Source organism: Xiphophorus maculatus, chromosome 14, assembly GCF_002775205.1.
Source record: "Xiphophorus maculatus strain JP 163 A chromosome 14, X_maculatus-5.0-male, whole genome shotgun sequence".
Classification (NCBI taxonomy): Eukaryota; Metazoa; Chordata; class Actinopteri; order Cyprinodontiformes; family Poeciliidae; genus Xiphophorus; species Xiphophorus maculatus.
In genome coordinates, this window is record NC_036456.1 from 22,032,960 (window position 1) to 22,049,314 (window position 16,355).

Below are 16,355 nucleotides of genomic sequence, written 5' to 3' on the forward strand. Positions count from 1 at the left end.
GGATCCTGATGTCTGGAGAGAAAGTTCAAGATTTGAATTTAAATTAAATAAAAAACAAACATTTCATTAAGACTTGTTGATTTATATTTGCATAAATTAATCAGAAATAAAAAAAAACATATTTCAGAAAACTTTATTGTACATTTTTCAGAAAGCAATTAATGAATAAACTTATATTATTTAAAGATGGATCAAAAGGTAGGATTAGGGTAATTATTTAATAAATAATTATTTCATGTTATTGTCATTTGGCACTATTTACTCTCCATAAGAGTCACGGCTGGAGAAACAGTTCAGCATCAAGCCAGTTTGTCCCCAGTATAGTTACTGGGATAAAAACTAAACCAGTGATATAGTTTTAATAGGCATTAGATAAACTGACATCTTAGATAAATTTACATTTTCAAAGCTTAAAATTATTTTCTTTATTATTAATACATTATAAAATATTAAATGTTATTTTCTCTAAATGATTCTAAAACTATATTAATGAGATGCTGTGGATAAAACATAAAGTTATTTTAAAATGAGTTTTATAGATATTTGGGTTTTGTTCTTGCAGTTGACCGGATCAGCGCCGCAGCAGAACCCGGGCAGGACGCCTCTCTGCCGGGCAGAGCTGCAGACGGCAGGCCGGTGTCTCCGGTCACCGTCTGGACCTTCTGGACCGAACCAAACGGACCTGATCGGACCTGGAGGAAGAGGAAGCGTTTCTGCCCGCTGCTCGTGTCTCTCCCGGGTTTCAGTTTCTCAACCGGAATTTTATTCAATCAACCAAAAGCATAAAAATCTCAACATGATCATCAGATTATTCAGAAAACTGATGCAGCTCCTGTTTTTATACCTGTTTACGTCTGAACATGTCCCACACACACACACACACACACACACACACACACACACACACACACACACACACACACACACACACACACACACACACACACACACACACACGCGACGTCACGCGGATGTGACGTTGAGCGTACGGTGCGACGTCACATCCGCAAGAGCGAAATACGACTTCCTTGTTTCCGTTCAGAGTAAGCATGACTGCTAGGAAAGACAAGGTGGTGTTCCAGAGGCAGATGAAGCAGTACCATGAGACCTGCTGCGTCCCTCAGTGCACAGCCTCTTCCAAATACAACGGCCTCTTAAGTTTTCACGGATTTCCAAGCGATCCTGACTTAAGGAGGCAGTGGCTGGCTAACATCCGGCGGGACAAGTTGAAGCTAACACAGCACACCAAAGTGTGCAGCCTTCACTTCACTCCGGATCAGCTTCTTCAGCCTAAAGCTGCCGGGGGCAGGCGGGTGGTGAGTAGAGGAGCCGTGCCGGTGCTGTTTTCCTGGAGCCACCGCAGCGTCCAGCCGCCCAGAGCCGGTCTGAGGAGGCCTGACCCCCCGGTGGGATTCACCCCCCTGGATCATGATTACTGCTCTGTCCCAGAACCGGCCGACCTGGACAGGGCTGAAAATGAAAACCAGAAATTAAAAGAAGATATGAACGCCTTAAAGGAACAAGTTGGAGAACTGGAAATCCCACCCAGCTTTGGATTGCAAAGGTTTGCAGGATCCGATGACGACATCCGGTTCTACACCAGGTAACACTGCGCATTATCTTTGTTTATTTCTTATTTTGGTTACTCACCCGCCTCTGGTTCCTAACTGAATTATATTTTAACCCCAAAGTGCAGTAAACACACTAACAGTTCATTAAAGCCACACTGGTTATTGTGCTACAGTAATGTTGGAGAGCAAATGGAAATAAACATTATATAATGTTACTGGAAGTATTTTTCATTATTACTTACATAAAATACAATAACTAACATTCTTTATTTTGCAGTAGATCTATTCTTGTTTGCTCTTCTTAGTGCATTACTGAGTAGTTTCCTGTTTCTGTTCTGGACCAACAGATTTGCGAGTTATCGTCTCTTCCTGATGTTTTGGAGGCTCATTGAACCGTCTGTCCATAAAATGATTCGTTCTTCAGGAGCCGCTGAGGGAAGCAGCGAAGCAGAAACTGCCGTCAGATCAACACACACGGTTCGTATCCACAGCTTCCCAAAGAACACAGTACACACACACAGTACACACACACACTGTACACACACACAGTACACACACACAGTACACACACACACAGTACACACACAGTACACACACACTGTACACACACACAGTACACACACACAGTACACACACACAGTACACACACACTGTACACACACACTGTACACACACACAGTACACACACACACAGTACACACAGTACACACACACAGTACACACACACTGTACACACACCGCAGGATGACAGGAAACAGACGTTTTACCTCAGATTAGCCAAGAACATGTTTTCTCCAGACGCTGCTCGTATTTCATTCTCAGTTTTATATTTCTGATAACTGAGTGATTAAGTGATGAATTTCATTAAATTGAGATAAAAAGTTTTTGCTTCTTCCTGCTGCTTTTCAAACAGAAAGTGTTGGTAAGATCGTTAATTTGTTCTGCTGGTTATTTGTTTTCTTTGTTTTAAAATAAGTAAACAGGTAAATAAAAGTGTATATTTGTATATTTTAAATGTTTGTGTGCTGTTGCCTTTTCTTCTACCAGGGGGATTCCTTGCAGCCCATCGACGAGCTGCTCCTGTTCCAGATGTACCTGGCTGCAGGTCTGAAGGAAGGAGACCTAGCAAACCGGTTCCAGATTCACCCTTCCACTGCAAGCCGCATTATTTGTTCGTGGGCTGATTATTTGTACTCTCTTCTGGGTTCTCTGTGTATCTGGGCCGATGCAGACGCCGTCCGAGCTCAGCTCCCTGAGGACTTCACAGATTTTCCAGATACTCAGGTGATAGTTGGAAGCTCTGAGCTCAGATGCCAAACTCCTGCTTCTGCTCTCCTCCAGACTGAGATGTCCTCCAAGTCCAAGTCTCACTTCGTAATGAGAGGACTGACGGGAACGGCCCCCCACGGTGCGGTGACCTTTGTGTCTTCACTCTATGAGGGGTCAGTAAGTGACACAGAGCTGTTCATGAGGTCGGGCTTGGCGGATCGTCTTACTGAGGACATGGCCGTAATGGTGGATGAAGGATTCCTCGTCTCTGACTGTGTGAAGTGTAAAGTCTATTGTCCACCTTTTCTCAGCACAAAACCACAGATGGCGTCTCCAAACGTCCTGCAGACTCAGAAAGTCGCCCGCCTGCGCGTTCACATTGAGCGGGTGACCCGAAGAGTTAAAGAAAACAAACTGTTTGATTCTGTTATCCCTTTATCTATGGCTGGAAACATTAATAAACTGTTTACAGTGGCCTGCCTGCTAGTCAACTACCAAAACAAGCTGCTCTAAATAAAGGGAGCGGCTGTGTAGTTCTCAGAGGAGCAGAGCGTTTCCCATCCTCAGGTGTTTTAACACTCCTGGTTCAGAAGTTCCCAGCAGAGCAAAGGCCTGTTAGTCGTCGGTTAACTGAAACCAGCAAGCAGCTGAAAAACTGGAGAAAGGAGGAAACACAGACAGCATGCAGGACAGTGAACCAAGTGATCATTCATAAGCATGTTAGAAAAGTTGAGTTTGTATAATATGTGTTCTTCCTTTCCTTGTTGAGGTTTTTTCTCAGATTGATGTAATGAGATATTTCAGAAGCATTTGAATGTATTTGAATTTTCTTATGTACTGATTGCTTGTTATCACATTTCATGACTAAATATAAAGGCAAAGAACATGTTAGTATTCTTCTGCTGCCTAAAGCTCCACATCAGAACCTCGCCACATCTCAGCAGTTTCTTTGGTTCCCCTAATTATTGGCCCCAGCAGTACTGTGACCTCTCACATGACCTTTCCCTAAATTGTGATGGTTATTCTTGCTTGTCGCAGCTGGCGCCAGTCATGAACACAGCTCTGCTCTCAGTTTTGGGATCCGTGTCAAAGGACGACTGCAAAACCAGACACTCTGCTGGTGGTAGCAGAGAGTTATTAATTATTAATCTGGTGTAATATTCTAATGTTTTATCATCTGTAAGCAGAAAATCTTCATCATGAACAGAAATAAAGTGTTAAAAACGTGTTTCACTGCAAAATAAATTACTTTCTAAATGTATTTTACTGAGTGATACTGGAATACAATTTCCAAAAGAAAAAGAAAAAAGACCTGTGGATGATACAGGAAATAGCGCCCCCTTCAGTTCTAGAGTGCAATGTTGCCATTTCCAAATCTGTGATGGGACGACTGGTCTGCCGGCTCCTCTTCTCTGGTTCTGGATGCTGAGCAGCTGGAAGGACTTCCTGTTGTCATGAGTAACCATGGCAACAGAGTAACGTTTTTAGGACCTGATCAGCTGATTGCCATCTCAAAACACTCAATGTGAACTCTGAGGGATTTGGAGTATTAAGATGATAAATTACACAACTTTGACCTTAAAACAGTCAGTTTCATCTAAATCCATCAAAATGATCAAATTTCAACAAAACCTTTAGTAATAAAGACTTTGATTATCTTGTCAAATAAATGCCTTTTGTAATCTAAATACATAAATATCCCACGCCGACCTGGATATTCAACATGAATAAAAGACCAAATACACACTTTTATTTTTAATGTTTATTTGCTGATGAAAACATGAATTACAACTTTAATCACCTTCATCCAAAGTAGTTATTATAAAAACTAAAAATGTTTGATTAATAATCATCATTGCACACTTTAATATTTTAGTGATTAGAAATCAAAAGTGCTGATCTTCATGTCGCCGCCGCACATCAGATGTCCAACATGAAAACCAAACAAGAAACAACAACAATCCATCCAAAGACTGAAGAAAAACTACAAAAGGCCGAAAGCAGAATGGAAAAAAATCATTTATTTGACCTCAAATGGCTTTTATTCTGTCTAAGTTTAGAAGAATTAAAACAAATGACCAGTTAAAGCTTGTATGTAATACAAATTGTAGCCACAAGAGGGGGAAGTGCTCCAGTTTTACATTTGTAAGAGTTAAAACTCTGCTTTAACTTTCTGAATTGAAAACTCAACTTGATAATAATTTTATAGATGTTAAAAACTGACATCAACCTACAAACGTCATGTTGGAGTTTCTGTAAATTTCAGCTTCAGAAGAAGAAAAACGGCTCAGTAACAGCCACCAATCCCTGCTAAACCTTTACTGATCATTGAGACTAGAAATGAAATCAAATTCCTCCTGATTGTAGAGCTGACTGAAACATTGAAGCTCACTGTGAACCACTGCAGCCTCATTCTGCTCTCTGTTTTCCTCTGTGCATTATGGGATGTTTCACATCTACAATGTGTTGAGCTCAGACAAGGTGAGAATCAAAAAGCTTCTTTCATTGAAGACCAACTATAAACTCTGATTAGTTTAGTGTTTCACTCACTTCCCTTCACCACATTTGATTAAAACAAAGAAACGCTCAGCAGTAGAACCGCTATGTGTCAGAGATTTCCTCATAACACCCGGGTCTGGATCAGAACCGGTCCACAGACTGGATCTTCATGGAGTTTGAGGTCCTTCACCTGAAAAGACAACAGGAGCAAAGTTTGAACCAGACTTCACAAACTGCTGTGGTTCAACTGGACATCAGCTTTACAAGATGATGAAAAGTTTTTCCCCTCATATTTTAATAACTCAAACATTATGTGCAAAACTCAGGAAATCTTCCTTTAAAAAGCTCAACACCAACATTTTGTCACAAAAACAAACCCTGTAAAAAGTTCAAGCTTGGTCTCTCTTCCCATCCATCAGGAACTTTGTCCGTTTCTATTTCTGTCTCCATTGATGTGACGACTATCAGAGTTTGAGGTTTTCATTTTCATGATCCTGCAACCGTGTCTAAAGATCCAGCGGTGTTACCGTAAACTAGACGACTAGTTACGACCCCTAGTGGAGAGTTCAAGCTACTGATCCACTGACCCCATCTGAGATAATCACTAAAGGATTAATGGGAAGGAACAATTATAAATGTGAATAACAATAATAATAATAATATGTCAGGATAACAGACAGTCTTACCTAGGCAGTCCAAGCCATGCTGATGAAGGCAGCAGCTCCAGACTGGGACCGGACAGATCTGCGTCTCCGAGTTCCAGCACACGTCTAGAAGTGAAGGACAGACAAGTCTGCGTTTCAATGACTGTCAAAGCTGAACTTTGTCTCTCATAGTGTGTTAGCGTCAAACATCCTGAGGTGAGTGAGATTCAGAGAAGCTGCACCTTGACGCAGGTGTTCTCCTGTTTGATGCAAACAGCTGGAGGCTGTGTGTGTTCTTCTGTGGTTTAGTTTGACCTTCCTAAGAAACGCACCCTGGAAGGTTTCCTGACATGGCAACAATCAATCAGCCAAATCAAATGTTATTTGTAGAGCACCTTTCAGCTACAAGGCATTTCAAAGAGCGTTACATCATAAAAACATAAACATATAAAGTCAACAGCTTTACATTTTGCACATCAGATTATTGATCAATGTTTCATGATTATGTTTCCAAATCAGCTCTAACCAGCTGAGTTTTTAGTCTGGATTTAAAGGAACTCAGTGTTTCAGCTGTTCTGCAGTTTTCTGGTGGTTTGTTCCAGATTTGTGGTGCATAGAAGCTCAGAGAATCAAAGTCAAAGTTTCTGATTCTGTAAAACTCTCAGGGTAACTTTACACCACAAATTTTACTCAAGTTAGAGAAGCAATAGTTCAACATATTTTGACTCAAGTAAAAGTAAAAAGTTTCCGTCCAGGAAACGACTCAATTAAGAGCAGAAAAGCATTTGGTAAAAAGTAACTGATCAAAACATGAATCATATTTTAACAATTCATCATCAGATGCACCAAAATGCAAATTTATGTGGAAATTTTGGACCAAATTGAAAAAACTTTTTTTTTTGTAACATAGCTACAATTTGGGGAAGTAAAATTTCTCCAAATCAATTTCTGTCAACATAAAGTTTATGAAACTTTAACAAAGTTTTTGTGAAAGTTTCCTCCATCTGGAGAATTTATGGTTAAAAGCTTGTTGTGGTGATGATTTTGCAAATAGATGGTAATAATCTTGGGTTGTTTTTCTACGTGGCTCTGTTGCTGTGAATGTTTCCTCTTTCCCCCTCAGAGAATTTGGTTTTCTGTGAGAAATGTCTCCATGGATGAGCAGAAGAGAGTCCAGCGGGTCTTACCCTCTACAGGAGGATGATGAAGGTGATGATGAAGGTGGCTCTCTGGTGACCGGAGCTGCTGGGCCAATTTGGCGTCTCTGTCCTACCTGGAGACGAGGAGGGGACGGTGATGATTGGCCAAACACCTGGGACAGGTATTTGCCCCGGGTACATTCTGTTCAGTTATTTGTACTGATGGTAAGACAGAAACACCTGCAAAGGAATGTCACTGAACCAGAAAACTGAGCACAGCTGCAGCCATGTATTAAAACACCAGATGCTAATAACTCAGTGATTTCTCACAACATGACATTTGTTTTGGGCTTCAACTGTTTTTCCACCTTTCCTTCATGAAACCAGAGGACATTTACAGAGGATTGTCCAGTAATGGGTTATAAAACCAGTGAATCCTAAAAAGCATCATTGCCTCAAATTTACACCACAGATATGAGGAAGATGAGCTGAAGAATGAAGACAATAATAATAATAATTACACCTGGTAATTAACAGGTGGAGCTCCAAGGAACAGCAGATGTGACTCACAGTTTGTTGTTTGGTAACATTTCAAACTGATGCTGAACTAAAATGACCTCAGTATGTTTTTTAATGTCACTTCAGTTTCTCAGTTATTAGCTCAAATGTTTCTTCTGCCCCAGTTTAGAATCCAGTCTCTACCAGGAACGGACTGGCATACGGGGCTAACTGGGGCCTTCCCAGTGGCCCCTCCGTTGGTGGTTTTCTACGTGGCTCTGTTGCTGTGAATGTTTCCTCTTTCCCCCTCAGAGAATTTGGTTTTCCACCTAATGTTTCACGGCGTTCGGCATCTTTAATCAACTCTAGAATAAAAAGTACAACAACTAGACTCTTCATACCTGGACTAGATCATTCTGGTCTAATAGCAGAATATTTAAAACCATGTTTTAAACATGAAGTTTCACAAAGCATCTTTGTGATTTGTGAAACTTTTATCTGATTTGTGAAACTTCAATAATGGTTGATTTTACCACTTTTTTTTTTATCTTAGTCATAGTATAACTGCTCCAATTCCACAACTTCCACACCTGGACTCTTCAAACCTAAACTAAATTATTCTCAACTAATAGCAGAATATTTAGAACCATGTTTGGGGTTAGTTAAACTTTTATCTGATTTGTGAAACTTCAATAAAAAGCCATTCTTACCTTTTTTTTGCATCTAGCTCGTATTACAGTAGATCTGCTCTAATTCCAGAACTACATCTGTTCTGAAGGCCATGTTGTAGTTCCTAGGTTCGCCACCAGGTGGCGCGGCAGTTTGTGGGTAGTATTTCTTTTTCATACCAAAACATTGTGTGAAAGCCGTGCAGGTCAGCGGACGTGATGTTTGAGGGTTTTGTGATTTCGCTCGAGTGTTTTTCCATATGAATGTTAGTTTGCAGTGTATTTATGTTTGAGTGACATTATATGTATATTTTAGTACTTTGAACATTTTCTGTTGTTAGATTTTCTTTTAGAATAAGCGAAGGCTAGGCTAAGCTAATTTCTATTCTAAAATGGTAAACCATATTATGTTTAGTTGCTTTCTTTTACTTTATTTAACTTTAATAGTAATGAAACAGACAAATAATATGATTATAATATGTTTGTAAATGAGTATCTGCGTTCATAGTGGATTATAATTTGTATTTATTCATTTTCTTTGTAGAACCACACACACACTGACACACTTCAATCCACACACATCCGGCCTGAGAACCAGTTATAACCTGCTGATTAAAGAGTCAAACCATCGCCTGGCTTCATTCTTGACTCGGGGTCATCTGGGCATCTAATCGGTGCACATTCACCATTTTCATTCCGAACCCCAGACGTGTAAACAACATAACAACTACAACACCTGGACTCTTCAAATCTGGACTGGATTATTCTGCTCTAATAACAGAATATTTAAATTCATGTTTGGGATTTGTGAAACCTTTATGTGGTTTGTGAAACTTCACTAAAGCTTAGATTACTATTCACACTTGTTCCATGCAGTTTTATTCAAATTCAATTCTAATTCAAAACCACTTTTTTAATCCCAATGGGAAATTAAATGTTGGTGTAACTCATTAATTCTTCAGAGTTCAAAGGTCAATGCCCGCCCTGCCGGGCCTGGTGCGGCTCCAGCTCCTCATGCAGGGCCGGCCCAACGTTGTATGGGGCCTGAGGCAGAATCTGCTGTAGAGGCCCCTCTTCCTACTATGAACATCAGCATCACTAACAGCGTTTAAATATAGATCTGGTGAAATCTGGGAGACGGAGCAGCTTAATTGGTCGAGCTAAAACAACAATCACTGATAATTAGGTTTTATTTGCTGATGCATTTGTGAACAAACTCACAGAATCAGATGGTAGCCATGGTAACAACAATAAAGTATAAAGATGATTCTATGCTCTTTCACTTCTCATTAAATCCTAAATTTAAAACTTAGTATTAAGTTAGCAGTTGGTGTTTTTTTTTGTTGAAAGGTTTATAAAATGAGCTTCAGGTGTGATATATGAAGTTTATCATTGAATATTTACAGGTAAACAGCCAGTGGACACAAAGTACCACATATTTGTAAACGTGCAAAAATGTGTGAATTCAGAATCATTTCAAAGCTGCAACAAACTGAAGCTCCTCCTCCCTTTTTTATTAATGTAAACAATATTTCAGAGTCTTTCAGCTCTTCAGCTCTCGCCTTCATGTTTGCTGCTTTGAGTTGTCTCTCTTTCTATTTTCAGTGGCATGCTCGACTTCCTGGGTTTCTTCTTCTGTGGTAAGGACTGATTCCCCCGCCACCACTGCTGACCAGTCTGCAGGTTGGTAAGTGAAGACGGGGAGCCCCCTGAGGGCCAGATGCCCCCGGAGGGCCAGCTGCCCCCTGAGGGCCAGATGCCCCCTGAGGGTGGAGCTGGAGGGATGAGAGGCGGAGCGGGGGAGGCGGCTTCCTGAGGCGGGCTGTGAGAGGAATCATGGTTCCTGCTTCCCTGTGTTTCCTGTTTCTCTTGGCCGCTCTGTCCACTCAGCGTGTTTCGGTACGGCTGAGACTCTCTGCTGCCGGCCGTGTGCAGCCGCGGGTTCGGGTTGGCGCTGTGCCGGTTGCGGCTGCGCAGGGAGCTGAACACCATGGCGCAGCCCAGAACGGTGCAGCGGTGTTTGATCTTCAGGTGGACGGCGTTGTAGTGGATCTTCAGGGTTCCTGTCCAAACATGGCAAATGAAACGCTGTTAGCATCGACCATTTTATTTAGCTTAGCACAACAACATCAGGACGTTTCATTTAGTTTGGCCTGTTCTGTTAAATGTTCACAGAACTTTTGTTTTTTTACATATTTGTTAAAACTGTTACCATGTTGTGACAGTTTAACATGAGACAAATAGTCTGAGAAAAAAAATGTAACTCTCTGCTGTCAATCATCCTACGTCTGGCGCTTCACATCCTTCACCCCTCTATCTATGCTACGCTGCAGCTAGCACAGTCTGTCATGAATGCTATACTAACTAGTTAGCATAGACACTGATGGTAAGTCATCACATTTAGTAGCGAGTACATATGTATGATTGACAGCACTAAGCCCCGCCTCCTGGCTCTGATTGGTTGATTTTTTGCCTTTCTTCAGACACAGTAGCAGCTCAGGGAGGTGAAAGAGTTCGAAGTTCACAGATTATCTGTCTCATAACAAACTGTCACAACCTTCTGACACTTTTAACAAATATGTAAAAAATATATTTTTCTAAAAGCAGCTTTAAACATCTTTGCTCAACCAACAACCAATAACTTAAGAGAGCTCTTTAAATGTTTATCACAGAATCAACAGGGATTTTTTACCTTTTATACATTTTTTAATTGTTCTGTTAAATAATCTTGTGGTCATTTTAAAGATTTCATGTTGAGTTTTTGGATGTTACCAGTGAAACTCTTTCATACATTATTTCTATCAATGTGCATCATAAATGAAGCTGACCTTAACTTTGACCTCATTCTGTCTGTTGTTTTTGAGTCTTTTCTCAGTTTTCAGCTTCAGCTCATGTTTGCTCACCTTTGTCATAGAAGCTTTTCCCACAGACGCCACAGCTGACCCTGCCCTTCCGCCCCCCAGCGGCCAGGAGGGAAGGGAAGGAGCAAAGGGAAGACGGGAGAGGATGGAGGGACGAACACGGCGACGTAACAGGGAGGAGAGGGGAAGAAAAGGAGCGAAGAGGTCTTAGGAAAGAGGAGGAGAAGGAGGGAAGCGTTGGAGGAGGTTGGAGGCGAGAGGAGGAAGAGGAGGGGAGTGGAGAACACACCAGGGAGGAAGGAGGAAGTGAGAAGTTGAAGGAAGAGGAAGAAAGGAATCTCTTCTGGAGGAAAACCCGGTCCTGGTGGAGGATGGGGTTCTGTTGCCACGGTGACGGATTTGGCTTGTCCGGGTCGGTTTTTATGGCCAAGGCCGGTTCTGATCTCTGCCGTTCAGAGTCGTCGTCTTCCTCACATCGATGTCTGTCGTGTTTCTGAACCAGTTTGTTCTTCCTGAAATCCTGCAGGACGTTTTGCAGCTCAGTGGAAGGAAATGTTTCCTGCAGAAAGAAGTGGAGCTAAATTTAAAATGTTCTCTGGATCATGAAACGACATGAAGGAACACGAATCGTCACCTTTGCTGAACGGTAGACGCCTGATTGTGGAAAGTGGAAAGGCAGGAGCGCTGACTGTCCTGCTGGGCCGTTTCCTGAGGCGGCGTTGCTCTCCGCCAGCCGGCCGTCTCTCAGAGAACCGAGTCTCAAACCGGACGCTCGGTTATTCGAACCCGACTGGATGTTTTTCACCGGAGCGTTTGGCTGCTGGTCAGGCTGGATCTCTTCACCCTCCAGGTGCTGCAGGATCATCACCTCCACTATGGGCCGAGTCTCTCCGAAGCGCAGGAACTGTCTGAGGAGCAGCAGCTGCTCCCGGGGCGTGGCCGTGTCCCAGCGCTCCAACACGCCCCCATCAGGACGCTGCAGGAACAACAGCTCAGATTCAACTCTGGAAATGAAACCTGTCACTTTAAATGACGGACTTGATCTCATAAAGCCTGGATCAGTCGATCCTTTGAGGATCTGGACAGAGAAACGATGTTTTACAATCAAGTTGTGAATAAAGTATACTGCTTAAATCGCTTTATTTACACAATTAGACAATATTTATTTTGGCATCTAGAAGTGGGATCCTGACTGGCTGAAGCTCAGACAATGATTTAGATTTTATTTTTAATTATATAACAGTAAGATACAGTATGTCTCACCTTACACTTTACCTGCACACATATAACCACAACACAAAATAAAAAAGTCAGATTTCTGAGCTGTAAATTATTGTTGATCTGAAACATAATATCTGACTGGTTTGCCTTATTTATAAAAAATAAAATTAAGAAAAAATACCCTGACAGAGGATCCTAAATGTTGATGTTTTTATTATTTTATGGGATGTGGGTCGTTGGTTCTTCAGAAACTGGTTTCATTTAGTTTACAAAGCGGATCAAGAAACGTTTCTGGACGTTTTAAATAACTTGTCTGATAAAAAGTGAGAACTTTGTGTCCATTTTCAGAAGATTTAACTGGACTAGTTGGGTTTACCTGCAGCATGTATCCTCGGACGTAATCTCCCAAACTCCAGCCCAGACTGTTCAGAATCTGACCCACCTGAGAGGCAAAACAAACCGATAAAACCCGGCCAGCACCGACCCACAGCAGCTGACCCGTGGAAACGGTGGCGGACCTGCTCTGGAGGCAGGACGCTGTAGAGTCGGTCCAGTAAGATCTTCAGCTGGACGGGAACGGCCTGAGCTCCGAACAGAACCAGGGAGCTCAGGTCAAACACCGGCCCCGGCAGGGCCACCTCCACCGGGCCGGAGCCGGACGCCGGCCGGGCCTGGACCTTCTCCAGAGCTGAGAGGAGAAATGAATCAAAGTGAGTCAAAGATCTGGAGATCGTCTGAGGGAAGGTGGAGGACTGGAGCAGATCCACAGCAGGCGTCGATGAAAAACCTGACAACACCTGATCTGTGTTCGCATGACCGCAGATGTTTCGTCCAGATGTTCCTGCCGACACGATGACAGCAACACCTGACTCCACGTCACCTCAGAGTCTGGAGCAGCTGCAGGCTGAGCCGTCACTGCTGGGACTTTGGTTAACGAAGGACAAGTCCGATCACAAACTGACGAAACAGAACCGCACTGAACATCCAGAATGTTCTGCTCAGGTTTCAGGGGCGTCAGAAACACATCCAGGAAATTTTCTCTCTTCTGTCACTGTGATCCTTCACACCGTTACTGACATGCTGAGTGTTCCTGCATTAAATTTATCCTGTTCATTAGTTTCTCAAAGTTATAGAGTAAAAAAATATTTCCAAGATACTTCAGACTCCAATAAAATATGCCAATCATAACTGTAGAGGCAGAAATGCTTTTAGAAACAAGACGAATAAACTCCATTAATCTGTTTTTATTGTATGTATTTATATTGATACTTTATATTTTTAGTTATTTATTATTATTGGAGCCTCGCAACAAAATGTCGCTCAGTATGTTTATTTTAAATGCGCAGCTGAATAACAATAAAATCATCGACAGAACAGAGCAATCCACAACGGTCTAATTAAAGTTCTCCAATAAAAGAATCTACAAGTTTTACGTCTATAATCCACCATAATCTGCCTCTGAAAACCTTCAGATGAGAATATTTATCACAGTTTTCATCATAACTTCCATCATCTTGTTTTTAAAGCATTCTGGGTAAATATTGCAGAAACTTTTAAAGCAAACACATAAAATCAGCAGGAAATAAAAACGGAACAAATGAATTCAACCAAAAAGTCCAAGATTTTGAACAAACATTTAGTTTGTTAGTTGGACTGGATGACGAGCTGAGATGATTAATAAAGTTAGCGTGTTTTTACCGTGCTCCACCCAGCCGTGTCCACAGCGATCACATGACCTGAGTTTGACCTTTCCGGGTTTAAAACAGGCGCAGCTGCAGGACGACGCGCCGCACCTGACGGACTGACGGACACACGGATCAGGTTCCTGTCCTTCGATGTTAAACAGTGAACTTCAGCGTTACTTTCAGTAAAAGGTCTTTTGTGCAGCATTTACCTCCTGAGCATTTGGAGTCATCCTCATACCTTCATCCTGCAAAATGAAATATAACCCATCAAACCTCAGCAGTGATGAAATTCACCTTTCAGCTGGAAAACATGTCAGAAAACTAGAAAATGAAACATAAATGTGGATTAAATAGAGACGTTTTCTAACATCTACAAGCACCGATTCAGGATAATATGAGGCAAATGTGTTTAACCTAAAACTAAAAGATTTAAACTAAAGTAACATGAAAGTAAAAGTTCTATAAAATGTGACTAAAACAATTCAAAATAATAACATTTCTTTTGTTTCTGTAAATTTACTTTCACTATAAAACAAATCTAGATGATCACTGTAACATTTTTATTTATTTTTTGATTCGTTTTACTATAAAATGTGAAAATGAAAAAAAAAATCCAACTTTCATTTTTAAATTACTTAAATTCCTTTTTAATCTCATATTTCTTCATGCAGGACAAAAATTCAGTTAATTTAGAAATAAATGTAGAAAATGTTCTAGAAACTGTTAAAATAATAAAATTCTGCTTTATTCAAAGTAAAACTGTTAAATTTTAAGGTTTTAAAAATATTTTTTAGAAACTTCTTACCTTTCCTATGCTGGTGAAAGAAGAGCTGCTTGCTTCTAATTCTTGTTAAATAAAATATTTGTTCTAATTTTCTTCCAGTTCTTCTTTCGCTTCGTGATCAATCTGCAGTTTTTTAACGTCTCTTCTTTTCTCCTCCTCTTCCTCTCCACATCGTCGCTCCCTCCTCTTCCTCCGCTCCATCTCTGGTCGTTTCTTCCTCATCCGAGCTTTGTACATGTTCTGCTTTTTATTTTGCTTCCACTCCTCCCTGCAGCCGAACACGATTGGACAAAGACGAAAACATAATTGGACTTGTTTATTTATGTTTTTCCTTTGATTTGACTGCAGATGAAAATATTGATTCACATTCAGGCATAAAAAGATGAAATAACTGAATAAGAAGCTCCAGATTTCAGATCAACAGAAAAAGTTGATTTATTTGAGATGAAAAGTCAGAAGAAAATCGAAATCCTTGTTTTAAATGCGTAGCTGAGATGTGGGATGTTATTAGATATTATTTAAACCCAGATATGAAGGTGGAAAACGGATCAAGTTGTGATGTGAAATGACGACTCAGCGTCTGATCGGACCAGCAGATGAAAACATCTGGATTAGAAACGTTACAGTCGTCACTACTGGTTTTAGAAAATCACAATTTTTCATGTTTTAATGAAAATTATGCAGCTTAATGTCTATTTGCAGTCTGAGGTGAAAGCACAGCACAAATAAGTGATTGTAGTTTAAAAACAAATAATGGGATCAATTTGTGATAAAACAGACGAACGCAGAACAGAAAGTTTTCTGCATGTCGGCTGCAGAGCTTTGTGGGTCGCTCTTCACGGTGCAGCAGCTCCGGTGAGTTTTTAACCTGATCTTGTTCTTTATCCGGAGTTCTGGCTCAGCTTTGGGTCATTATGCCGTAAACTTCTGGCTTTAACGTCTATAAAAAAATCAGTTTTTTGAATATTTGGTAAAACTTTCACTATGTTGCAAAGGTTTGCTATGAGACATAATCTGTGAAAAGATCGATCTTTCTTCCCGGAGCTGAAGAAATGCTCCAAAACCAACCAATCAGAACCAGGAGGAGGGTCTCAGCGCTGTCAATCATCCTTGTGTACTCACTACTAAATGTGCTAATGGTGGAGAAACAACTCATCATTACAGGAAAATCATTAAAGCACCATCATCGGTGGTTTTGCTAACTAGCCTAGCATTCACAGCAGGATCTACTGATGGGAAAAATCTGGCAGCGCCATACGAGATGGTGACTGACAGCGCTAAGACCCGCCTCCACGCTCTGATTGGTTGTTTCTAGTTAGCGCTGGGAGAAGACAGAGGACTCAGATTATCTCATAAACTGTAACAACATGATGACAGTTTCATCAAATATGTTTTCGCTCAAAGTTTCATATTTAAGCTTTAACTGTAAACACTTCTATCCATCTAAAGTCTGGTGAAAAACTTGTTACATACAAACAAAAGTTTGGAAACTTAAACAGTATCAGTGTGAATACTT

General features: G+C 41.0%; 2 protein-coding genes and 1 long non-coding RNA gene across 3 annotated transcripts; 1 reads left to right on the forward strand and 2 right to left on the reverse strand.

Annotated features, from left to right (window-relative positions):
* Positions 1-970: 970 nt before the first annotated feature.
* Positions 971-4,034, forward strand: LOC111610885. The gene is made up of 3 exons (XM_023345945.1): positions 971-1,603; positions 1,919-2,048; positions 2,619-4,034. Exons 1-3 carry the CDS (start codon positions 1,050-1,052, stop codon positions 3,351-3,353), a joined length of 1,419 nt encoding a protein of 472 aa, XP_023201713.1. The 5' UTR covers positions 971-1,049; the 3' UTR covers positions 3,354-4,034.
* A 684-nt stretch (positions 4,035-4,718) lies between these two features.
* Positions 4,719-6,255, reverse strand: LOC111611029. Its single transcript, XR_002753864.1, has 3 exons — positions 6,226-6,255; positions 6,026-6,109; positions 4,719-5,529 (listed from the first exon to the last, which is right to left on the reverse strand). It is a non-coding gene; the product is annotated as an uncharacterized LOC111611029 (long non-coding RNA).
* Positions 6,256-9,781: 3,526 nt separating this feature from the next.
* Positions 9,782-15,068, reverse strand: LOC106700061 (zinc finger protein basonuclin-1-like). The gene is made up of 8 exons (XM_023346760.1): positions 14,861-15,068; positions 14,265-14,300; positions 14,069-14,171; positions 12,889-13,058; positions 12,623-12,812; positions 11,784-12,280; positions 11,192-11,708; positions 9,782-10,351 (listed from the first exon to the last, which is right to left on the reverse strand). The coding sequence occupies exons 2-8, from the start codon at positions 14,289-14,291 to the stop codon at positions 9,840-9,842; spliced, it is 2,016 nt and encodes a 671-aa protein (XP_023202528.1). The 5' UTR covers positions 14,292-14,300; positions 14,861-15,068; the 3' UTR covers positions 9,782-9,839.
* Between the last annotated feature and the right edge of the window lie 1,287 nt (positions 15,069-16,355).

Coding starts and splice junctions, on each gene's coding strand:
- LOC111610885 (XM_023345945.1), top strand. CDS start 1,050: ATGACTGCTAGGAAAGACAAGGTGGTGTTCCAGAGGCAGATGAAGCAG. Junction 1,604..1,918: donor GACATCCGGTTCTACACCAG/GTAACACTGCGC, acceptor CTGGACCAACAG/ATTTGCGAGTTATCGTCTCT. Junction 2,049..2,618: donor CCGTCAGATCAACACACACG/GTTCGTATCCAC, acceptor TTCTTCTACCAG/GGGGATTCCTTGCAGCCCAT.
- LOC106700061 (XM_023346760.1), bottom strand. CDS start 14,291: ATGAGGATGACTCCAAATGCTCAGGAG. Junction 14,172..14,264: donor TGACTCCAAATGCTCAGGAG/GTAAATGCTGCA, acceptor TGTGTCCGTCAG/TCCGTCAGGTGCGGCGCGTC. Junction 12,813..12,888: donor GCGTCCTGCCTCCAGAGCAG/GTCCGCCACCGT, acceptor TTTGCCTCTCAG/GTGGGTCAGATTCTGAACAG.